Raw genomic sequence first — 24,578 nt, forward strand, 5'->3', positions numbered from 1 at the left:
GCAGAGAGATATCAATGTACTGGTCAGGTGGGCAGAACAGTGGCAAAATTCAATCCAGTTAAGTGTGAGATAATGCACCTGGGGAGGTCTAACAAGACAAGGAAGTACACATTAAATGGTCCAACACTGAAAAGTGTAGAGGAACAAAGGGAGCTTGGAGTGCAGGTCCACAGATCCCTGAAGGTAGCAGGCCAGATAGATAAGGTGGTTAAGAGGGTGTCATGTATGTAGATCATGTTACTAACTGTATAGTCACATAAGGTGTGCCACCAGAGGGCACTGTGGTGGGAGACCTGAGGGTCACCTCTATAGGTGTGCAGGGCCCAGTATAAAAGGCTGCCCACCATGCTTGTGCCTCACCCTGGAGTTACAATAAATTGGACTAAGGTCACAACAGCTCAAGTACAATAGTAGACCTCGTGGAGTCATTCATAAGAGTATTAAAGACATAACAGTCTCCAGTTGTCTTGGTTAACCCTTGCCACTGGATAAAGGCCTAGCTCTGTCAAGCCCGTGTGGTGGCTGATGTGCAACGGCCACCACAAGTTAAAAAAAAATCCACGCACAGGCATCTTCCACCCTTCAATTGGAGTTCAGGACTGGAACATCGGGTCCTTCATTGAAACATCTGTGAACTCATCCCTTTTGGTGTGGAAGCAAGTCCTCGTTCAAGGGACCGCCTATGATGAAGATGATGATGTGTGTCTGGGATGGTAGACCTGATGCATTACATACCAGTAACACCTCACATTATGCCTTGTCATCAGTCAGTCTTTTGCTACTCTTCCTGCTCCTCCTCAGACAGTTGCAGTACTCTTGAAGCATTGAATCCAGTCCACATATTAGACCAAATATTGTAGGTTTCAGCACGTATGTAGCAGCTCAAATTCTCTGCTGTCTCTGCAGGGATGAGTTTCATGTGAGCTTAGCAACACACTGCATGTGCAATGCTTCAGCCATGGAAATTCGTGGACTTTCTATTTAATTACCTATTTTCAGAAAACTACACTCAGTATTCTAATTGTGCCCTAACAGTTTGGTACAGAATTATCAATACCTTCTTGCATTTGTATTTCTACTTCTACTTTCTGCCCTTCAGTCATCGCTCTATTCAATCTGCCTTTAACTTTATCTTTAATGTTGTTTATCTTTAATTCTCAGTTTAGATAAATTTGTACTAGATATCTTGTTGCAAGTTCAAAGGACAGGTTTTCTGCAGAAAAATAGAAAAAAAAAATTTTAATTTTGTTTTTAGATCATGATGGTAGTGAAGGTTTGATTGTAAATTTCTGGAATGGAAAAACGGAGAAGGTTCCTCCTGGAATAGCAATATGGATCCCTGTGCTCCTGGGTGAGCGAATCATTTTGGAACTTCAGATGACCATCACAACAAAGCAGAAGCTTCTGGAAACTTACCCTGGTTATCCACAGATTGTGCCACCTGGGTACAGGGGGTCATGGAATAGTGGGGATGAGTTTGAGCCTGTGTACCACTTCAGCATCCCTTGTGAATGCCAAGGCCATCATTCTAATTGCAGTCAAGGGTTGTGCTGGATCCCTGATAACCCACTAAGACACTTGGGCCCAGAGGTAATGCTTCCTGACAAATCTGTTGCCTCGAGAAGTGGGCTTGAAGATAAAAAGAGCCCTGAGACAACTCTGACTAGAGAAGAACTGAGTCAGAAAGTAACGAAACAACTCTCTCAACATGATCTGCCTTTTTGCTCAAATTCACCAATTAAAAAAAAGGGACTTAAGTCTGTAGAGTTTGTGATGGGAAGCAAGACTTCCCTTGAGAGGGATATTGAGAAGTTGGATAACTTGAAGACCTTAAGATGTAAATCTGCTAGTCTGGTTGATTTGACCATGAATAAGTCCACAAGTGTAGGCAATGCTTTAAACACAGACTGTGGTCTGTTTAATGGTCTTCAGAACACAAAAGAGGTGAAAGAAAAAGATACATGGAAATACTGGAAAAGGATCCCCTCAGCTCCTCTTCAGAAGAAACCTGGTGAGAAATTATTTCTGTTGTGAGACCAGTGCATTTCATTTGTACCTATTACCCTTCCACCTAGCAAGAATCCCAGATATTGATTATGTTTAATGATAGCTCTTTGTTGGCTCCCTTGAATTAAGTTTCTTCCTCACAGTTAGATCTGGAGTTGTATCCACAGCACTGAGCTTCCAATATTATGCCAATAATTAGCATTAACTGAGCAATCTACTCAAAGCGATGTGAGGGGCGATTTGCATCTGCCTACTGCCCTCTATTCATGTAGTGGGACAAAAGTTAAAAATCTCCATGCTGACTTTGCCCCCGAGGCCTGCCAAATGCATGGTCAAGCAGGATAGCAAAATACTGCGGATGCTGGAATCCGAAACAAAAACAGAAAATGCTGGCATCACTCAGCAAGCCATGGTGAGAGAAACAGTTAACATTTCCGGTCTGAGACCCTTCGTCAGAACTGGAAAAGTTAAAGATGTAACAGATTTTAAGCAGGTGCAGAGGCTGCGAAAGGTGGGAGGGGAGGAAAGAACAAAAGGATCGGTCTGTGATAGGGCGGAAGGCAGGAGAGATTAAATGTTGCTAATGGGGACGGCAGAATCATAAACAGCTGCTGCCTGAAAAAATAGGGGCAGAGGTTATGGATTGAAATTGTTGAACTCGATGTTGAGTCCAGAAGGCTGTAAAGTGCCTAATTGAAAGATGAGGTGCTGTTCCTCGAGGTTACGTTGAGCTTCATTGGAACAGTGAAGGAGGCTGAGGACAGAGAGATCTGAGTGGGAGTGGAGCAGAGAATTAAAGTCACTCGCGACCAGAAGCTGGGGACACACATACAGACTGAACGAAGGTGCACTGGAAAGCGGTCACCCAATCTGTGCTTGGTCTCCCCAGTGTAGAGGAGACCACATCGTGAGCAGCGAATACAGTATACTAAAATACAAGAAGAACAAGTAAATCGCTGTTTCACCTGGAAGGAGTGTTTGGGGCCCTGGAAAAGTGTGAAGGGAGGAGGTAAAAGGGCAGGTGTTGCATCTCCTGCGCTTGCACGGGAAGGTGCCGTGGGGAGGGGAGGGGCTGTTGGGGGTGATTGAGGAGTGGACCAGGGTGTCACGGAGGGAGCGGTTCCTTCGGAATATTGAGAAGGGAGGGGAAGATGTGATTGGTGGTGGGATCACGCTGGAGGTGGTGGAAATGACGAAGGATGATCCGTAAATGTGGAGGTTGGTGGGGTGAAAGGTGAGGATAAGGGGAAGCCTATCGTGGTTCTGGGAGGCAGAGGAAGGGGTGAGAGCAGAAGTGCAGGAAATAGGATGGACACGGTCGAGGACAACCACAGTAGAGAGGAATCCTCGATTGAGGAAAAAGGCCTTTCACCCTCCCCCTTTCCCTGCCTCTGCACCTGCTTAAAATCTGTTACACCTCTAACTTTTCCAGTTCTGATGAAGGGTCTCAGATCGGAAACGTTAACTGTTTCTCTCACCATGGATGCTGCCTGGCCTGCAGAGTGTTGCCAGCATATTCTGTTTTCATTTTCAAGTAGGCCTTGATTTAGATGGCCAGCACTCCCATCCAAAACAGACAGGCGCGTATTGCACATATGTAAATGAGGGTCCTACACTAGTTTTAGGACCAGATGCCATCTGCATCCATTTTGCTCCCAAGAACCTTTGTCACCTTTTCCAGCCTCCATGTTCGGCCTGCAAATCTGTCCAGTTCCCAGCTCAGCCTTTGGATTAAGTAAGTCGGCATTCCCCAGTTTCCAGCTCATTTCCATTCCAGCCAAGTCAACCAAATCTTGGGTTCAACCTCCTCCGTTCCCACCCCCCCCCCCCCCCCCCATCCCAGTTGGCCAAACCTAGCGCCACTACTGAGAAACCCCATCGGATATCCCACCCTCCCAACCTACAGGGAGCACGATTAGCACGGGCAGCTTGCTCTGAATATTCTAACGAGGCCCGACTATAAAAGTGGATCAGGCCTCCTGTTGATGTAACGGGAGGGTGGGGCAGATTCCCCACCTAATGTATGCAATATAGAAAAATTGACCCCATGATTTTAAGCACTTGTGGACGTGTAAGAGAAACATTTAATGTAATTAGGCCTTCTCAAATATTGTAGGCACAAATCAATGACAAAGAAACAAACACATAAGGCTAAAAATTCTGCAAACCATCCAGGGTGTTGGAAGTCCAGTGGAGCGGGACATCCACCTGCCACATTGACTCCATCCCAAATCTCAGGGACAGGATCATTTAAATATTTGAGGTGAGTGGCCCACACCTGTCGAGGCACAACAGAAGCACCCGCCCCGTTTTTCTGTCAGAAACTCAGAGCGGCACTGTGGCACTCCAAGGAGGGGAGCCTGAGATGTAAGTTCAAAAAATAATATTGTTCCCAAATTGCAACCACCCCAAACAAAACTACATTGGGATTTGCCCCCGAAGATCGGAATTTCAAGCCTAAAATCTGTCACCCATGAAAAACCTAATTGTTTCACCTTTTTCCTTCTCAGGTACTCTTCAGCCAACATCACTGATAACCAACCACTTCCCCAATGTTTGCTCCTCTGGGCCTGTGAACCAAAGAGACATCCTTAACACAGTTGATCAGTCACTGAAGGCTGATCACATTGGCAGAGGAACAACTGCAAACCAATCAAGACCCGGAAATACTGATTCTGCTCAGGTATAATTAAGCTCAGTGTTAACTTGCAGAAGCAATTTGTTTTAATTTTTACATTTCTCCTCTTCCCCAACAAGTTTTATTTGCTGATCTTCTTTGCCATGCATATTTATTTGCTTCCTCAGGATGAGTTCCAAATTTGTTGTGGAATTTTAACACCAGCTGGTTTTCTATTACCAGAAGATGCCCCCTCCTCTCTCACCCTTTGCCCTGCTTTTCCAGCCACAGTGTTAAGATGGCTGATCCAATTAAGCTTCTGGACAGCGATGACCCCAAGATATTGATGGTGAGGAATTCAGTGATGCTAATGAAGTTCAGGAGGAGGTTACTGGGCCTTTTCTTGTTGGAGATGGCCATTGCCTGGCACTTGTGTGGTGCGAATGTTGCCTGCCACATGTCAGCACAAGCCTGCATGTGGTCCAGTTGCTGCTGTAGGTTAGCATGGGCTGCTGCATTACTGAAGGAGTTGTGAATGGAGCTGAGCACCATGGAATTGTGAGGGAATGGTTCCACTCACCACACAGACATTGCAGTTGGAAAGCTTCATCTTATCACTCAACTGCATTGTATCCACATATTGGCCCCAAGTTTCCACACGATAAAAAACGGGCGCCCCTCCGAGCTGGGCGCCCGTTTTTCGTGCCGAAAATGGCGCCGGAAAAAAAACGCGCGATTCTGGAGCGCCCAGGGGGGCGGAGCCTACATTCGCGCTGATTTTGTAAGTGGGAGGGGGCGGGTACCATTTAAATTAGGTTTTTTCCTGCCGGCAACCCAGCACGTGCGCGTTGGAGCATTCGCGCACGCGCAGTGTGAAGGAAACATTGGCACTTGGCCATTTTTGTAGTTCTTTGTAGCTGTTTAATTTTTGAACATTTTTTAATAAAAGCACATTGCCATCAGCACATCTGCACTGAGGCTTCTTGCAGCAGTGAGAAGGCTGCAGGAAGTCTCAGAAAGTTGAGGCAGTCGTTTCCCGACGGCCTCCCCCCCTGCCGTCGGGGAATGGCTGCTGAACTTGTGAGGCTTCCTGCAGCCTTCTCACTGTCTCCTTCCACCCCCCGCCCGCCGTCTGGAACGAACGGCTGCCTCCTCCCCCCCCCCCCACGATCAGCCCCAACACCAACATCACGAGACACACCATCATCACCAACAACAACACCAATCTTCTCTGCAATCACCCAATGCGGCACAGGACACAGGACATCAGCACATGACCACATTGCTGCCCGGGAGGCCAGGGATGGCTTCACGGCCAGATTTACTTCACTTTACTTAGCTTGGCAGGGAGATAAGAAGCTGAGCACAAATTCAATAAGGAAGGAAGTAAAGCAGAAAGTGGATAGCAAGAATTTAGAAAGTGAATCTGTAAGACAGAGGAAACAAGGCTTAGTAAGTAGTAATCAAGGCGGTCTTCCTGTGCTACATGGTATATACTTTAATGCAGGGAGCATAGCGAATAAGGTGGATGAGAGAACAGCACAGGTAGATACTTGGGAGTATGACATTATAGCCATTACAGAAACATGGCTGAAAGAGGGGCAGGTTTGGCAGATCAATATTCCTGGTTACAGGATTTTTAGATAAGACAGAGAGGGGGGTAAAAAGGGGGGGGGTCGCGGTACTGATTAAAGAAACTATTACAGCGGTGAGGGGGGATATGTTGGAGGGATCATCAAATGAGGCCATATGGGTCGAATTGAAAAATAAAAAAGGGATGATCACACTGCTGGGCGAGTATTATAGAGCCCCAAACAGTGAACGAGAGATAGAGGAACAAATATATAGGCAAATTGCTGTGGTCCAAAAGCCATAGGGTAGTAATAGTAGGGGATTTTAACTATCCAAATATAGTGTGAAGGGTATAGAGGATGCAGAATTCTTGAAATGCATTCAAGAAAACTTTTTTAGTCAGTATGTAACAAGCCCAACACGAGAGGGGCGGTTTTGGATTTAGTTTTGGGGAATGAAGCTGGGCAGGTTGAAGGGGTATTAGTGGGAGAGCACTTGGGTACCAGTGACTATAATTCAGTCAGATTCAAGTTAGTTATGGATAAGGACAATGATAGGCCTGGAATAAAAGTCCCGATTTGGGGAAAAGCTAATTTTGCTAAGTTAAGGAGGGATTTGGCCACAGTGGACTGGAAACAACTACTTGTGGGTAAATCAGTGTCAGAATAGTGGGAGGCATTCAAGGAGGAGATCCAAAAGGCTCAGGCCTAACATGTGCCCTTAAAGAAAAAGGGTGGGAATAACAATTCTAGAGACCCCTGGATGTCACGGGACTTACAGGGGAGGATAAAGAAAAAAAGGAAAGCTTATGTCATATACCAACGGCTAAATACCAAAGAATTTTGGCGGAAGATAGAAAGTTAAGAGGCAAAATTAAAAGGGGTATTAAGAATGCTAAGAGAGAGCATGAAAAATTCTTGGCTAGTAAAATTAAGGAAAACACAAAGATATTATATAAATATATTAAGAATAAGAGGGTAACTAAAGAAAGGGTAAGGCCTATTAGAGACCACGTGGGTATTCTTTGTGTGGAGGCAGAAGATGTTGGTAAGGTTCTTAATAAATACTTTGCATCTATTTTCACAAAGGAAAGAGGCAATGCAGATACTGCTATCGAGAAGGAATGTGATATTCTGGATGAAATAAACATAGTGAGAGAGAAAGTATTAAGAGGTTTGGCAGCTTTGAAAGTAGATAAGTCCCCAGGTCCAGATGAAATGCATCCCAGGCTTTTGAGCGAAGTAAAAGAGGAAATAGCAGAGGCCGTGACCATCATTTTCCAGTCCTCTTTGGGAGAGCTAATAAGGAAAGGGTATGCACATTAAGCGGTAGGCCACTTAATAGTGTAGATGAAAAAAGGGACCTTGGCGTGCTTGTCCACAGAACTCTTTTGGGAGGAAACTGAAACATTAATCCTTAAATCGTGTCCCCCCGATCTGGGGGGGCACACCAAACATTTACAAGGCCCTTTTTTTGTGTTTTTTTTTGTGTTTTTGTTTTTTTTTAAAGTTTTTTTTTGGGCACTAAAATCATATATATATCTTTTTTTTTCCTCCAAGTGCCCCCTACAAAAGGGGAGGGGGACGGGGGACACTAAAAAACACCGGCAATTAAAAAAATTAAATTTTAAAACATAAAATCAAATTAAAATTTGGTTGCCGGGGGTAACGATGCACTCCAGTCCCTCCGGCGCCCACCTCTCGCGGAAGGCTGCGAGCGTACCGGTGGACACCGCGTGCTCCATCTCCAAGGACACCCTGGCGCGGATGTACGCGCGGAAGAGAGGCAGGCAGTCAGGATGAACGACCCCCTCGACCGGTACCGCTGCCTGGACCGGCTGATGGCACCCTTGGCCGTGCCCAGGAGCAGTCCTACGAGGAGGCCCTCGGACCTACCCGCTCCCCTCCGCACAGGGTGCCCAAAGATCAGGAGTGTGGGACTGAAGTGCAGCCAGAATTTCAGGAGCAGCCCCTTTAAATAATAAAACAGGGGCTGCAACCTTGTGCATTCAATAAAAACATGGAACATGGACTATTCCAGACCGCAGAAATTGCAGGCGGCCTGGGAGCCCGTGAACTGGCTTAAAAATTTATTGCACGGCACTGCTCCGTGCACCACCCTCCAGGCCAAGTCCCCGATAAATACTGGGAGGACTCCCGCGTAGCGTGCCCTCCATCGGGGACCCCCGCCTCCTCCGGATGGCAAGATGGTACGCCATGGCGTGTCCGGACGGCAGGCGAGGATGGCAAAGTTGAGAGTGTGCAGGAGCAGCCCGTACAGGAAACCCCTCCGCGCGGAACTGAAAGGCACGGAGGGGATTTCCTCGAGGCGGCTCAAGTTGTGAGGCACCGGCTCCCGAGGGAGGTTCTGGGGTTTGGCGCCGATGAGGAATTCCGTCCGGACGGGGGTCAGTTCAGACGGGATTTCCCCACGTGCTTGAGCCTCCTCGATGCACCTAACGGAGTCGGGGCCCAGAGCTGTTTTTAGCAACTCGATGGCATCGGCCGCGCGGCAGACGTTGGCAGAATTTAGGCGCCGCACCAGCGTGTCTGGCGCCATCCAGCCCGCTCCTCCGCCATCGAGCAGGTCCGACCCTGGTCACCTCACCAGCCACAGCCCTCTCGTCCGACTGCCACCTAAAACCTTGGTCGTGGAGGTACGGATTCCCGAGCAGCGGCTCCTGCAGGACAGCCGCCACTCCAGCTGCTGGAGAGCTGCGCTTGGTGGAGACTTTGTTCCAGACCCTGGTGAGTTCCTTGTAAAAGACAGGCAGCTCCTGGAAGGCGGTCCTGACGCCCCCCAAGCTCACAAACAGGAGCTGCGTGTCATAGTTGAGGCCGTGCTGCTGGCGGAAGAAGTACGTCACCAGAGCACGCCACCGGAGGGGGCTCGACGTAAAGGTATCTCTGCAGGGTCTGAAGACGGAAAGTCGCGAGCTGGGTGCTGACGCACACCAACAACTGACTGCCCTCCCCAAGCGGGAGACTCAAGACCGCGGCAGAGACCCAGTGCTTCCTGTTGTTCCAGAAGAAGTCCACCAGCTTCTTCTGTATCTTGGTGACAAACGCAGGGGGAGGGGTCAAAGTGACCAGCCGGTACCACAACATGGCGGCCACCAGCTGGTTTATGACTAGCGCTCGACCCCTGTAGGACAGCACTCGGAGCAGTCCTGTCCAGCGCCCTAGGCGAGCGGCGACCTTGGCCTCCAGCTCTTGCCAGTTCGCCGGCCAGGCTTCCTCGTCGGGGCTAAGGTAGACTCCCAGATAGAGGAGATGGGTCATGCTCCAGGCAAAAGGCCTGAGCTCCTCCGGCAGGGAGTCCACCCGCCACTGACTCACCAGGAGTCCGGAACATTTATCCCAGTTGATCCTGGCGGAGGATGCGGCCGAGTAAATCTCCTGGCACTCACGCATCCTCCGCAGGTCAGCGGGATCCTCTACCGCGAGGAGCACGTCATCGGCGTAAGCCGAGAGGACGACCTCCACGCCCGGCCCTTGCAGAGCCAGTCCCGTCAACCTCGTCCGCAGGAGGCGCAGGAAAGGCTCCACGCAGATGGCATATAACTGGCCGGACATGGGGCATCCCTGGCTCACCCCTCTCCCAAAGCGAAGGGGCGCTGTCAAGGACCCGTTAACCTTTATCAGACACTCCGCGGCGGCGTACAAAAGTCGGATCCGGGCGACGAAATGCGTCCCGAACCCGAAAGCGCGCAGAGTTCCGAACAGATAGTCGTGATCCACCCTGTCGAACGCCTTCTCTTGGTCAAGAGATAGGAAGGCGATCGACAGACCAGCCTCCTGGGAATGATGGATGAGGTCCCGGACCAGATGGATGTTATCGTGGATTGTCTGGCCCGGGACCGTGTCGGACTGGTTGGGGTGGATCATGTGGTCCAGCACGGCGCCAAGGCGAGCAGACATCGCCCTAGCGAAGATTTTGTAGAGCATGCTGAGGAGGGAGACCGGGCGCCAGTTCTTAAGGAGGCGGAGATCGCCCTTCTTAGGCAGCAGGACGATGACTGCCCTGCGCCAAGAGAGGGGCATCTCCCCGGTCGCCAGACTTTCCCGCAGGACCCGCGCGTAGTCGCCCCCCAGGACGGCTCCACGGTCAGCCCGTCCAGCCCCGGGGCTTTTCCCCTCGAGAGCCGGTCGAGGGCGCCGGTCAGCTCTGCCAGGCTTAGCGGAGCTTCCAGATTTTCGGCGCCCTCCGGGCCGACCTTCGGCAGGTCCTCCCACAAAACTCTACGCGCTTCCTCGCTGGACGGCTCCGGAGAGAACAGAGCCCCGTAATATTCACGGGCCCTGTTGTTGACGCCCTCCGGATCCGAGACGAGAGAGCCGTCGTCGGCCAGCAGCATCAAGAGATGCTTACGGACACTCTGTCTTTTTTCCAGCGAGTAGAAGAAGGGGGAGCCGCGGTCCAGATCCCGCAGGAACCGGATCCGCGACCTCACGATCGCGCCTCGGGACCCGACGAGCTGCAGGTCCTTCAGCGCGGCCTTCTTCACTTCGTACACTATCCGCAGGGCCGGGTCCTCGACGACTTGACCGAGACGGGACTCCAGGTCGAGCACCTCTTTTTCTAGGCGCCCGACGCTGGCCGCCCGCCTCTTGGTCGATCCCCTCGCGTACTCTTGACAGAAGACGCGGATGTGAGCCTTGCCCACGTCCCACCATAGCCTCAAGGAGGAGACGCCCCCCTGCTTCCTTCTCCAGTCGGCCCAGAAACGACGGAACGAGTCCTGGAACCGCACGTCCTCCAGCAGCCGGTTGTTAAAATGCCAGTACGCGGACCCCGTCCTCGCGCGGAGCGAAGCGAGCTACGCCCACACCAGGTGGTGGTCCGAACACGGCACCAGTCGCATGGAGTCCGCCGGGACGCAGGAAACGTACGCCCGAGACACGTAAAGGCGGTCCACTCTGGAACATCCTACTCCAGGCCTCACCCAAGTCAAGGCGCTGGAGTCGGGGTGGAGATTTCGCCAGACGTCCACCAAGTCGAAGGACCCGACCAGGTCCCTCAACTTCTCGATCACCGTCATGCTCTGCGGGGCACCGGAGCGGTCCCTCGCCTCGAGGGTGCAGTTAAAATCCCCCCCGAGGACAATGCAGTCGCCGACGTCGACAGAGCCAAGAAGAGCGGACACCTCTTCAAAGAAGCGCGTTTGCTGCGGGCCGGGCTGAGGGGCGTACACGTTCACGAGATGGAGCGGCACGTCCCCCAGGTGAACCGTGACGTGCAGCAAGCGGCCTGGCACGGGCCTCTCGACCCCCAAGATCTCCGGCTGAAAATGCGGTGCCAACAAGGTGGCCACCCCACTAGACGTGGCGGTGAGGTGGCTCATGCGGACCTCTCCTTGCCATTCCAGGAGCCACATGGCTTCGTCTCCCGGAACGGTGTGGGTTTCTTGCAGGAAGCACACCGCATATTTCCCCTCCCGCAGGAGCGAAAAATTGTTAAATCTACGGCGTGCCTCTCTGCCGCCGTTGATGTTGAGGCTGGCTATGGTTATCTTCATGGCAAAAGCATAGTGCAACCTCTACCTAATCTATTGTGGGGGGGGCGGAGTGGAGTCGTTTGTTGAACTCCACTCCCTCCGCAGCCCAGCGAGGAACCTTTTGAGCCGGCGCAGCTCAAGGCCTTGCGCCTTTGATAAGGGCCCGCCCGCGGCCATGGTTTTAGCGGCGGCACGGACGGACGTGACGAGCAGCCCCGGCTCGGACCATTTTTCCAGGGCCAGACGGGCTTGGTTGCGGCGACCCGGGCTCTGGACCAAAAAGTCCCAGAGTTCCTTTGCAGGAATGAGGGGGGACTCAGCGGCGGGCACGAGGAGATCCACCGCCTCACTGGCGATGGACTCCAGATCTTCTCCCGCGTCCTCCACCGAGTCCCCGTCCCCCTCCGGGAGGTCGTCGCCAGCAGCCGGCCCGTCGACCGCACGAGGTACAGCAAACAGCCCGGTACGCGGACGCAAATAGGGGTAGGGGTGGCGGCCTCGCCAGCCTTGGCCGCCCTCGGTGGTTTGGTGGCCTTGGAGGCGGGGCAGTTCTTGCGAACGTGCCCCACCTCCCTGCAGGCATGGCACCGCACGCCGTCCGACGTCCAAAAGACGCGGTAGGCAGTCCCCTCGTGCACCACATTAAAACTTCCCTCCGTCGTCTCCTCGCGCGCCAGCCGGACAAAGAGCTGGCGGCGGAAGGAGAACACATGGCGCAGGCTGTTCTCCCTGAGGCCGAGCGGTATGGGGTTGATCCCTGACCTTACCTCCCCCAGTTGGTGTCAGTGAGGGAGGAGGAGCTCAGCGGGAACAAAGGGCGGGACGTTAGAAATGATGACCCTCTGCGCGGTGGCCTCGAGAGGGTCCACCGGCAGGAATGTCCCGCCCACCGTGAGTCCCTTTTCGAGGGCCAGGGACACCGCCCGCTCCGACCCCAGGAAGAATACAGCCTTCCCAGACATCTTGGAGGCCGCGACAATGGCCAAGGGGCCGACTACCCCAGCCATCGCCCGCACGCACTCCTCGATGCTCAGTGTGGGGTGAGTGTAGCTCGTGACCCCGTGTTTTTTTGTTATAAGTCTAAATGGTGGCAGGGCAGCAGGAGGCGCAGGAGGCGCCGTGGATGTGGACGCCGCCTGCGCGTACATCTTAGCTGGCCCTGCCACCGGTGTGGATGGGGTCGCCATCACGTGGTCCCTTTAAGGGCTACACCTACCCCAAAGTCACAGGCCTTAATGGTCTTTAATTGGCCTCGTTAGTGTTTTGAGCAGAGGGAGCTCTTAATGGGGCACACCTCTCCCCTAGTTAACGAATGGGGAGGGGCTTTGCTCCCTCTGCTCAGTTGTCTTAATTAACTTTAATTTAAGGAGGAAAGGGGCTCTCAGAGAGAGAGGGGAGAGACAGAGAGAGTGACAGAGAGAGAGGTGTTGGGAAAGAGGGAAGCTGCGAGGGCAGGTCTCCCCTCACAGCGATGGGTGGGCGTTTTTCTGGGGTGCACTCCCCAGATGATGGAAAAAAAAACAAGACACAGTCCTTGTAGATGGTCTTCAGGTGGGGGGAGAAGATGTCTTCACCTGGGGCAGCTGGAGCCACCTAGGCACACACTCTCAACGATGTTAAATAGGGTGATTAGTAATACTTCAGCCAGGTAGCTCCAGCTATCCCAGGCTAGGCAATGGGGGAGGGGTGCTTCAGTGGTGTGTGGGGCCTAGCTGTAAGCAAGACCCCCACACACACTTCCACACAAACACACCCACCGCGATGTTCCGGCCCTCGAGATGGTCTTCTTTCCTCCCCCCACCGATACAACAAAGTCTTTCGGGGAATGCACCAAAACACACCCACCTGTCGAAGATTGTAGAAATGGCTCTCCCTCCTTCCACACTGGATGGTGTTTTCTCAGGTTGTTCTTTTCCCCCTCTCTCCAACTCTCTGTAGTAGTAATAAGTTGATAAATTTTCTGCTCTCCTCCTCTCCCTCTGGACGTTGAATTGTAGTAAGCCAGCCCCTTCCTCCTCTTCCTGGGCTGGTCTCAGGGTTCACTCTAGGCCTCCCAGACAGGAGCAAAGCAGGTAGCTCCTTCTCTCACAGCAGCAGAGCTCCAACTGAATAGGTCATGCCTCCAAAGCTCCACCATTGGTCCACAGAACTCTTTTGGGAGGAAACCAAAACATTAATTCTTAAATCGTGTCCCCCCGATCTGGGGGGCACACCAAACATTTACAAGGCCCTTTTTTTGTGGTTTTTTGTTGGTTTTTTTTGTGTTTCTATTTTTTTTTAAAGTTTTTTTGGGCACTAAAATCATATATTTTTTCCTCCAAGTGCCCCCTATAAAAGGGGAGGGGGACACTAAAAACACCGGCAATTAAAACAAATTAAACTTTAAAACATAAAATCAAATTAAAATTTGGTTGCCGGGCATGATGATGCACTCCATTCCCTCCGGTGCCCACCTCTTGCGGAAGGCTGCGAGCGTACCGGTGGACACCGCGTGCTCCATCTCCAAGGACACCCTGGCGCGGATGTACGCGCAGAAGAGAGGCAGGCAGTCAGGTTGAACGACCCCCTCGACCGCCCGCTGCCTGGATCGGCTGATGGCACCCTTGGCCGTGCACAGGAGCAGTCCTACGAGGAGGCCCTCGGACCTACCCGCTCCCCTCACCATTGGTCCACAGATCCCTGAAGGTAGCAGGCCAGGTGGATGAGGTGGTTAAGAAGGCATATGGAATGGTTGCCTTTATTGGCTGAGGCATAGAATATAAGAGCAGGGAGGTTATGCTTAAATTGTATAATACTTTGGTTAAGCCACAGCTGGAATACTGTGTGCAGTTCTGGTCGCCGTATTAAAGGAAGGACGTGATTGCACTAGAGAGGGTGCGGAGGAGATGCTGCCTGGAATGGAGAATCTTAGTTATGAGGACAGATTGGATAGGCTGGGTTTGTTCTCATTGGAATAGAGGAGGTTGAAAGACCTCTTTGAGTTGTGCAAAATATTGAGGGGCCCGGATATAGTGGATAGCAAGGGCCTATTTCCATTGGTGGAGAGGTCTATTACGAGGGGGCATAGTTTTAAGGTGGTTGGTGGAAGGTTTAGAGGTTATTTGAGGGGGGGGGCTTATATATGCAGAGGGTTGTGGGGATCTGGAACTCACTGCCTGGAAGAGTGGTGGATGCAGAGACCCTCACCACATTTAAGAGATGCTTGGATGGGTACTTGAAGTGCAGTAACCTAGAGCTGGTAGTTGGGATTAGACTGGATAACCTCTTGTTGGCCAGTGCAGGTATGATGGTAAGTACTGTAGGGAATCGAATATGGCCAGGGTGATCTCCTGGACGGGAGGGAGAGGAATTTTCCCAGATTTGTTTCTCCCTAAATTGGCCTGGGTTTTTATCTGTTTTTTGCCTCTCCCAGGAGATCACATGACTCCGATTGGGGTGGAGTGTAGAATATTTCAGTGTAAGGGATGTCGCAGTCGTGTGGGGTGGACTGGTTGGGCTGGGTGCTCTTTACCTTTCCGCCATTGTTCATAGGTTTATATTTAACCTTTAGGGCTGCTGACTGAGGGCCGTGCGGCTCTTTGTTGTCCAGCGTGAACACGATGGGCCGAAATGGCCTCCTTCTGCGCTGTAAATTTCAATGTTTCTATGATGCTGTACACCCTAGCTGCCACATGATGCGTCAGGTTGGCTTCACCCCACACCAGCACTGTAAAGCATCCCTACAATGCCCAAGCCATTCCTTTCAAACTCATCACCATTGCGGGAAATACCATTATGTCTCACCATTCAGTGCAACTCACTAAGCAACTTCCAAAGGAGCATAAAAATCTATCCAAGAAGCCAAAGTGTTGAAATAAAGATTTCAATGTTTGGCAACACATTAACAGAAACTTTACATGAAAATTGGCTAAAAGACCCAAGTGCCAACCGTTGTGTGCTGTTGGTTGGTATGATTAGACAAGGATGAGGGCGAGTGTGAGGCGTGGGTAGTGAGATGGGGATGTGATGATGTAGATAGAGAGGAATAGGTGGAGGTGCAAGGTAAGTTGGTGTGAGTAAGGATGTGCAGGAGTAGGGTAGGGAAGGCAGAGTGATGGGGATGTGATGAATGGCACAGCAGGATGAAGTTGAGTGTGCCTTTGCAGTAACGTTTTGTGATCTACTGAGATCATTGAAAGGTTTGCACCACTGCAGCCGGGTCCTCCTGACGACATCCCAGCTTGTGCCCTTCTGTGCAATGTGCAACCTGGCTGTGTTGGTGTCCTGGGAAGGTCTTTTCCACCCATTGGAAGGAAAGAGAACCTCCCTGCATGTTGTGACTCCCTCCATAAACATATAAACATGGGAGAGCCTGGGTGCAGCCGTGCATCTTTGTGCAGTGATTGTCAGTGTTTGCAGCACCTTAGTGCTGCAGATCCCTGACAGTACAACTGTCAAAATGAATGTGGACATGGTCCCTTTAAGGAAACCGGCTGATGACGCATCATCAAAGGACATATCAGACCCACTTCCTTTTAATTGGCTGGGAACCTTGCAGGGTGGGCTTAACAAGTCCCATCAAGGAAAAGTCGTGGGGGAAGCCGGCATGGAGCCAGTAGAGGGATTGCAGCCCGCCACTTACCTTGCCCGCACTGGGCCCCTCTCGGTAGGCAAAATCACGGCCTTTGTGTGCGATTGCTATTGGTAGTGCTATATTATGATGGTTCTGAGGCCCGAGGTACTGTGCCTTGCTCTCCAGCACCTTTTGCCTATATAGGCCCTGCTCAGGTTTGGGTCTGTGCAAGGTGCCCCCTGGACCATGTTGTTAGCTTGGGCAGTGAGTCCCAGCAATCATGCATTGAACTGCTCCTAGCACTGGAGCAGGCAAGGTCAGGGAAATCCACCTACATAAGATAAATCAGAGCAAGAAAAGGCTATCTAGCCCATCAAGCCCACTCCATCCAGAGCCTGTGTATGATTATTCTGTTTAATTGATCCCCAAATTCACTATATTTTCTTAGAGTTTGCTGTACAAGTTCACTATTTTTGAAGGGGGAGGGGTGACAGTTTTTCTAATCTCTGATCTTGATTGAGGGTTGTGAATTTTGTACTTGTGTCCTTTAGATTTATGTTTTTTTTCAGGAAGTGGTTAATCTTTTGTTACTATTTGAAATGTTAACTTCTTGTATATACTTTCCTCAGCAATTGTTCAAGAGTAAGTTTAACGGACAAAATCAAATCATGAAGCAAACAGAAAGACAGCAGAAGCAACAAGGGCAGAAAATGAAAATGGGCACGAGTAGGTAAAACATTTGCTAAAAACTGAGCGTGAGCAGTAAATGCAAAGATTGCATCCATACCATATGAACATGCTCTTATGAGATCATTTCTGCGGTCTTCCCATCTTAAATAATGGTACAATGGTAGACCCAGCATTACAAAAAAACATAGGAATGTACAGGACTGGGAAAGACCATTGCTGTCCATCTGGCCATTCCTAGCAAGTGTCATATCCCTCGAAACCTGTCATACCCCTCTATCAAATATTTCTCCATGGTTCTGAACAAGGGGCTGGATTTCCCACTTCGCTGCGGTATTGTGGTATGGTGAGTCTTCCGCCTGCGCACTGACACCACTGTAACCCGATTTTTTTCCCTGGGGGTTATTGAAAATGCAGAATGGGCTCCAGGAAGAATTCCCATCATAAGAGGAGGCCTGCCTTTGCCTACGATAGAAAAGACCAGCAGCAGTAGAAAACTCATCCGAAGATTTAAAGGGGCAGAAGAGCCACAAAGAGAAGAGAAAACTTTCCGATCTTCCATCGATCGCCATGTCATTTTAGTCAACTTGACGAAGAAGTGATTGTTCTCACTTATATTTTTAAATAGTGAGAATGGTCAATACTTGGTCATTGGACAACTGACAAATGCAGATGTGAGCCCTCACTAAGCAAAGAGCAAATACCAGAAACTGCTCCCAACCGGTATGGTGAGCAGCACAACTAACCATGAGTGCATTAGCACCGTCCTTCTGACCACTCTATGGACGCACACCTTATTCCATTGAACAATGTTTCAACCATTTGGAGTGTAGAGCTTTAGCAATAACAGTTTGCCACTCTGCATCCCTAGTCATGGTAGGCACCCAATCTTGCCGACCTGAGCACATGGTCTCCTACCCCTGAGAAAAAGGTGATGCAGTAATAATAAAGATGAATCCTCCTTTCCCCTGCACCTGAAAGGGTTGACTCATGCTGGGGCACAGTTCCATTCTTGCCAGCAGTCATCTGTAGCCATTCTGGACAATGAGTGTTGGAAAGTTCTTTGACACAATTGCAGCCAATTGTGACATTCTCACCTGCTATCAATAAATGACAATTTCCAGCAGGAATAGCTGGATATTAATCATTTACAGAAACCTGGGCTATTTTACTCCTGATCCCAATAATAGGTGCCCCTACTGATCAGCTAACTCAGTACAGGCCAGGTGTCTAACCTGCAACCTTCCTGAGCATTTACCTATTGAGCCATCAGAAGAGCTGTCGATGAATCTTTATTTAATTCTGTTGATAAGCTAACTCTGACCTCAAGGGAAGTCCCTTTTATTTCTGAAACCAAAAAGCATCATTTTAAAGGTAATTGATTAAAGATAATCTTCATGTTTATTTCATCTTGTCTTCCTTTATAATAGTTCACAAACTCAAATGTTATCATTGTTTTATACAGTATCGTGAAATTGTGTGCAAGACCTGAAGGCAACATTCTCAGTTGCTGATCAGTTGCTTCCTGGATGCCTAATTTAGTCCTGTATTTCCTTCATGGTTTGTGTATTTTTTTGCCAGTGACCACATACATGTCATGAACCAGTTATACTGTTTTGAGAGTTTGCTACATCAATCTATAATAATAAAACAAATTTTGATCTTTTGAGCAATTTCTTTGGCCTATGATAATGATAGGCTTCAGTGGTGTAGTGGTTTTGGTCCTGGACTAAACAAACCAGTGGTTGTGAGTTCAAATCTCATTTTGTCAAGTTGTGAAACTGAATTCAATAAATCTAGTAATTTCCAGGCTGGCACCAGACAAATTATCACAAAAAATGTTATTGTTAAAAGCCACTGATGGTCTCAGTCCCACATTATGTGATTGGTTTGCTCTGGTAATCACTCACTTATAAAAACAGTCACTGTAGCAGAAACATAGAAAATAGGTGCAGGAGTAGGCCATTCGGCCCTTCGAGCCTGCACCGCCATTCAATGAGTTCATGGCTGAACATGCAACTTCAGTACCCATTCCTGCTTTCTCGCCATACCCCTTGATCCCCTTAGTAGTAAGGACTTCATCTAACTCCTTTTTGAATATATTTAGTGAATTGGCCTCAACAACTTTCTGTGGTAGAGAATTCCACAGGTTCACCACTCTCTGGGTGAAGAAGTTTCTCCTCATCTCGGTCCTAAATGGCTTACCCCTTATCCTCAGACTGTGACCCCTGGTTCGGGACTTCCCTAACATTGGGAACATTCTTCCTGCATCTAATCTGTCCAAACCTGTCAGAATTTTAAACGTTTCTATGAGATCCCCTCTCATTCTTCTGAACTCCAGTGAATACAAGTCCAGTTGATCCAGTCTTTCTTGATAGGTCAGTCCCGCCATCCCGGGAATCAGTCTGGTGAACCTTCGCTGCACTCCCTCAATAGCAAGAATGTCCTTCCTCAAGTTAGGAGACCAAAACTGTACACAATACTCCAGGTGTGGCCTCACCAAGGCCCTGTACAACTGTAGCAACACCTCCCTGCCCCTGTACTCAAATCCCCTCGCTATGAAGGCTAACATGCCATTTGCTTTCTTAACTGCCTGCTGTACCTGCATGCCAACCTTCAATGACTGATGTACCATGACACCCAGGTCTCGTTGCACCTTCCCTTTTCCCAACACCTTCTCAGGGCAACTAAAGGTAAGTAATAGATGCAGCTTTCCCACTCTCACCCACATCCACATCCAGAGAACAAATCAAAAATCTGTCAGTGCTATGTTCTAGGAATTGTATTGGTCAATGGTGATCATGCAACTTTTCAAACGTTAGTGACACTTCTATGCAATTTCATAGGGCAATAGTAATCACATGATTGTTGTTAGTTTCATTTTGTAGCAATCGTATTGTTTATTGTTAAGCATATGATTAATTTGATTGGTCCATGATTGACAGGACTCTGAATGAATGCTGGTTACGGCAGGCCATGCAAATGTAGGAAATCTGAGGTTTTCAGTATATAGATTCCCTCTGGTCTGCCACCAACGGTACTATATATTTTTTTCAGCCGTACCTAATCTTGCTCCATTCAATTTGGTTTCTACTTTCCTGCACCCGTTCATCACATCCCACTCTCTCAACTCCAATTACTCTGCCCCTTCCTCCCTCAGCTCTTTTTGCTCTGCTTCCTAGGCTTTTCTCCTACTACCTGGTTGCAGGCCCAACCTTGCTTTGTTATTGAACTGTGGAACCAGTGTTCAAAGTGGAATTTGATTTATTTCAGGACCTTTGGCCCTGCTCCTGTAATGGTTGACCCCACTCAAAACTTCGACTCCATCCTTCAACCTTTGACCTAGATAGCAGCAACAGCATGATCAATAAAGTTTGGAGGGCAGCAGTAAGGCCAATATCTTAAACATATCGGCCCCTGTAATAGATTCCTGCCCCTTCTCTATGGCAAATCCATCTAGTACAGAGCACCTTGCCTCAAAATAGCACTTCCTTCCAACAAAGTAAAATTGCTTTCTGAAATAAATTCAGCCGAACCCAAACCCCAAGCCGATTCCTCAGCCAAAACTTTGGATCACACTTAACCCTCACTTTAAAAAGACCGCATTCCCCCAACTCTAAGCCAGGAAGATTGAATTCAGGAGGCAGATTACAAAGCTGCTATTCCCAACAACAGAGCAGCCGGGGGAGACAGCAATACTGCCAGCTGTGACAAAAAAAGTAGGAAAGACTTCAGTAATGCTCGACATTGATACATCAATGTAGGTTTGAATCAGTTATAAAGAGTGATTTGTGAATCTTGTGCCAAAAACGATGGTTATACGAGGGACCTTAATTAGTACCGTCTCAATTTAACCATACATTTTTTAAGCACAGCCAGAACCCTGTGAAGCTCCTATATGCACTTGCGGCTGAAAATGTCAAAAGCAAGTGTAGCTTTATATTTTATAGACAGCTTAATTTCATGATACTCATGTCCCAAACTGGGGTTGGATATCCCACTCTATCTTAGCCAATAAGACAGTTGCCTACCCCACTATTCACCAGAGTATTACAAGCAAAGCTTGCCATAGAAATAGCACTCTTGCCTCACGAGACAGGAACCAGTGGGCTTGTTTGGGCTGACGGAGGCTCCACTCTAAATAAAACCAGTGGAAACTCCAACACTAGTCTAGATCCGGCATATTCGGGTTCCGATGGAGTTTGTGACTATTTTGCTAAACTGCTGTCAGAGTTATAGCAACGTCTGTTAAAATCGCAAGCAATTTCAGACTCAAAGTTTAAATTCACATTCCCATTAATTTGCACATATCTCAGGATGCTGACAACAACTGATCTTGGAGTTCTTATTGAAGATTTATCCACAGTGCCAGGAACTCCCAGACCTCCAAAATTAAAACAGGTCAAACTAGAGAATGAGAAATAAAAGCTCAATAAGACTGAGTTGCTCGGGCTTCCAGAGCTGCATTGCCAGGGCTTGGGGACTGCATGTTGTCCATGGGCCACAGCTTGGACGCCCCATTTAAAAAAAATTATCCAGCACATCACGTAGCAACTGTCTAAAATAAACACAAATCAGCATTGCAGATCCAATGGGAGCCACTGAGGACGTATGTACACAAGTTGAGAAGGCCGTTAAAAAGGCTTATGGGATCCTTGGCTTTATAAATAGGGACATAGCGTACAAAAGCAAGAAAGTTATGCTAAACCTTTATAAATTACTGGTTAGGCCCCAGCTGGAGTACTGTGGCCAATTCTAGGTGCCACACCTAGATGTCAAGGCCTTCAGAAGGGTGCAGAGGACATTTATTGAATGGTACCAGGGATGAAGGACTTCAGTTATGTGGAGAAACTAGAAAGACTGGGGTTGTTCTCTTTACAACAGAAAAGGTTAAGGGGAGATTCGTTAGAGGTGTTCAAAATTATGAAGGGTTTTGATAGAGTAAATAAGGAAAAACTGCTTCCGTGGCCGAAGGTTCAGTAACCAAAGGACACAGATTGAAGGTCACTGGCAAACGAATCAGAGACGAAATCAGGAAAAAGAAATTATACAGCAAGTTATGATCTGGAATGCACAGCCTGAAAGAATGCGGAAGCAGGTTAAAAAATAGCTTTCAAAAGGGAATTGGACAAATACTTTAAGGGGAAATATTTGCAGGGCTGTAGGGAAAGAACAGGGCAGGGGAATTAATTGGATAGCTCTTTCAAAGAGGCAGGCCAAACACAATGGCCTCCTTCTGTGCTGAATTATTCTATGATTCTAGGAAGTAACATATAGACAGTGGCAAGGTCATGATGGGATTTAAACACAAAAATTTGCATTTTAAATTTTAAACTTTGGGAGTCCAGGAGTCAATGCAGGTCAGCGAGGATAGGAGTGATGGTAAGTGGGACAAGAAATGAGCAGCAGAGCTTTGGATGAGCTGAAGTTTACAGAGCATAGAGGATGGGAGGCTGGCCAGGAGAGCATTGGAATAATCAAATCTGAGGTGACAAAGGCCTGGATGAAAGTTTCAGCAGCAGGTGGGTTGAGGTAGGGCAGAGGTGGGTGATATTACGGAGGCAAAATTTGCTGGACTTTGTGACAGAGGTTGGAAGTTCAACTCAGGACTGAAAAGGGTCTGAGGTTGCAAACAAGTTGAGACAGTGACTGGGTGTTAAATGATATCCATGATAAGAATACGGTGTTTGAGCCAGGGATGAAGATATGACTTCCGTCTTCCTGATGTTTAATTGGAGGAAATTGCGGATTGTTCAAAACTGAATGTCAGACAAGCACTCCAACAGCACAGGGCCTGTGGAGGGGTTGAGAGAGGTGGTGGGAGGAACTGAGTCTTGTCAGCATACAGATGAAAGCTGATCCAATGTCTTTGGATGATGTCGAGGAGCAGTAAGTAGATGAGGGGGCAAAGGATAGATCCTTGGGAAACAGCAGAGGTAATGGGGCGGGGGCGGGAAGAGAAGCCGCTGTTGGAGATGTTCTGGTTATGATTGGATAGAAAGCAGTTAAACCAACGAGGGCAGTCCCACTGAGCTGGACAATAGAGAGGCGATGGAGGAGGATAGTGTGGCCAATCATGCCAATGGCTGCAGAGATGTCAAGGAGGACACCAAGGGGAGGAAATGAAGGTTGGAGATGTGGCAGTAGTTTGCAAGGTGATTTTTTTTGAGGGAGTGGTTATTGCTGTTTTGAAAAAGGGGAAAAGTATCTAATGAGAGGGAGCCAGTTACAATGTCAGCTAACATGGATGTCAGAATGGGAAGTTAGGTGGTCAGCAGATTAATGGGAATGGGGTCAAAGGAGCAGGACAAGCTGAGCTTGGAAAGGACCCGAGGGGTGAGAGGAGAGTAACTAGAGAAAGACACAAGTTCAGGGCTAGGGCAAAGGGGAGCCTGGTGGGAGGTTTGGATTGTTGGGAAAAACAAAGAAACAGCAGAAGCAGCTAAACAGATGGTCTCAACCTGAATGACAAAAGAGTCCATGAACTCCTCACACATTTTGTTGCAGGTGAGGGTGAATGTGCAGGGGAGAAAGGTTTACAAGGATGATTGGTAGTGGAGAAAAGATGGGGCTACCAATCATCCTGGAATAGCAAAGGAGAATAAGGCCGAATAGTTCTCGATGTGGTCCAGCCAGATCTGGTGATGGACGGCTAAATCCATTGTGCCAGATATGCTCAAGTCATTACCTCTTGGACTTGAAGGTAAGGGTCATACCAGGGGGAATGACCAGAATGGGAGTAAAGGTTTTGCTGGGGACAAGGGCATCAAAAAGGTGGAGGTGAAGAAGTGTTTGATCGACAGCTGCAGAAGTATTGTGGCAAATGAAAGGGCAATGGCTAGGGAGTTGGGATTTTTAAAGTGCAGTTATAACTGGGGAGAATTTTGTCCAGGGGCAATCCAGGGGATAGTAGTCAGAAATGGCCTTATCTGTGATCGAGGCCATGTGAGCAGGCAAGCTCGAGGGGTGGTTGTGAAAAAGGGTAGGAGAGATTATATGGAGCGAGAGGTGTAGGGAGGACAGGAGGGCAGTGAAATCAGAGGACAAGATGAGCTAAGATGGAGATTGAAATCACAGTGGATGAGAGTTACAATGCAGAGACAAAGGAGGAAAGTAGGTAGGATATCTCGGAGAGGCACTCGGGGTGGGGCTTGGGAGGCTGGTAGAGAATGAGGATTTTAAAGAAGGCGAGAGGGGTGGAACAAGGTGAGGTACCCGAAGGAGGAGAGGTTGCCAGAGGAGTAGTGGGAGAGACCAAAGTGTGATTTGATGATGAGCTACACTGCCACCATGGCAGTTTGGGCAGGGCAGGCGGTGGAAAGAATAGCCAGGCGCTAAGGGTTAAGATGTTGTCACCCATGAGCTAAGTTTCAATCAAATCCAAGATGCCAATACAATCAACCACAATAATTGCTGTGGATAGCAAGAGCCTTGTTTGTGAATGAATGGACATTCTAGAAGGAAATGTGGAGGAGGCAGTGATTGTTCATCAGATAGCAAAAAACAAGGAGGCAATGATAGGTGATGTGTGATGACAGGAAGATAAGCACCCAGCGGCGCACTGAGTTGGAAGGTCGGAAAGAGAGGAGGATGGAGAAGTTGGTGTGGCTGTTCATAAGGAGGCAGCGTTGAATGCCTTCTTGGAC

General features: G+C 49.0%; 1 protein-coding gene across 1 annotated transcript in view; it reads left to right on the forward strand.

Moving 5' to 3' along the window:
* The window catches only part of LOC139280778 (uncharacterized protein C11orf16 homolog), a 41,113-nt gene extending 22,508 nt beyond the window's left edge, over nucleotides 1–18,605 (forward strand). The window contains exons 3-5 of the mRNA XM_070900468.1: nucleotides 1,256–2,011; nucleotides 4,518–4,690; nucleotides 16,875–18,605. Coding sequence (XP_070756569.1) covers nucleotides 1,256–2,011; nucleotides 4,518–4,690; nucleotides 16,875–16,979 — 1,034 coding nt within the window. The 3' untranslated portion in view covers nucleotides 16,980–18,605. The remainder of the gene's footprint in view (nucleotides 1–1,255; nucleotides 2,012–4,517; nucleotides 4,691–16,874) is intronic.
* Nucleotides 18,606–24,578: the final 5,973 nt, after the last annotated feature.

Source organism: Pristiophorus japonicus, chromosome 15 (assembly GCF_044704955.1).
Source record: "Pristiophorus japonicus isolate sPriJap1 chromosome 15, sPriJap1.hap1, whole genome shotgun sequence".
Classification (NCBI taxonomy): Eukaryota; Metazoa; Chordata; class Chondrichthyes; family Pristiophoridae; genus Pristiophorus; species Pristiophorus japonicus.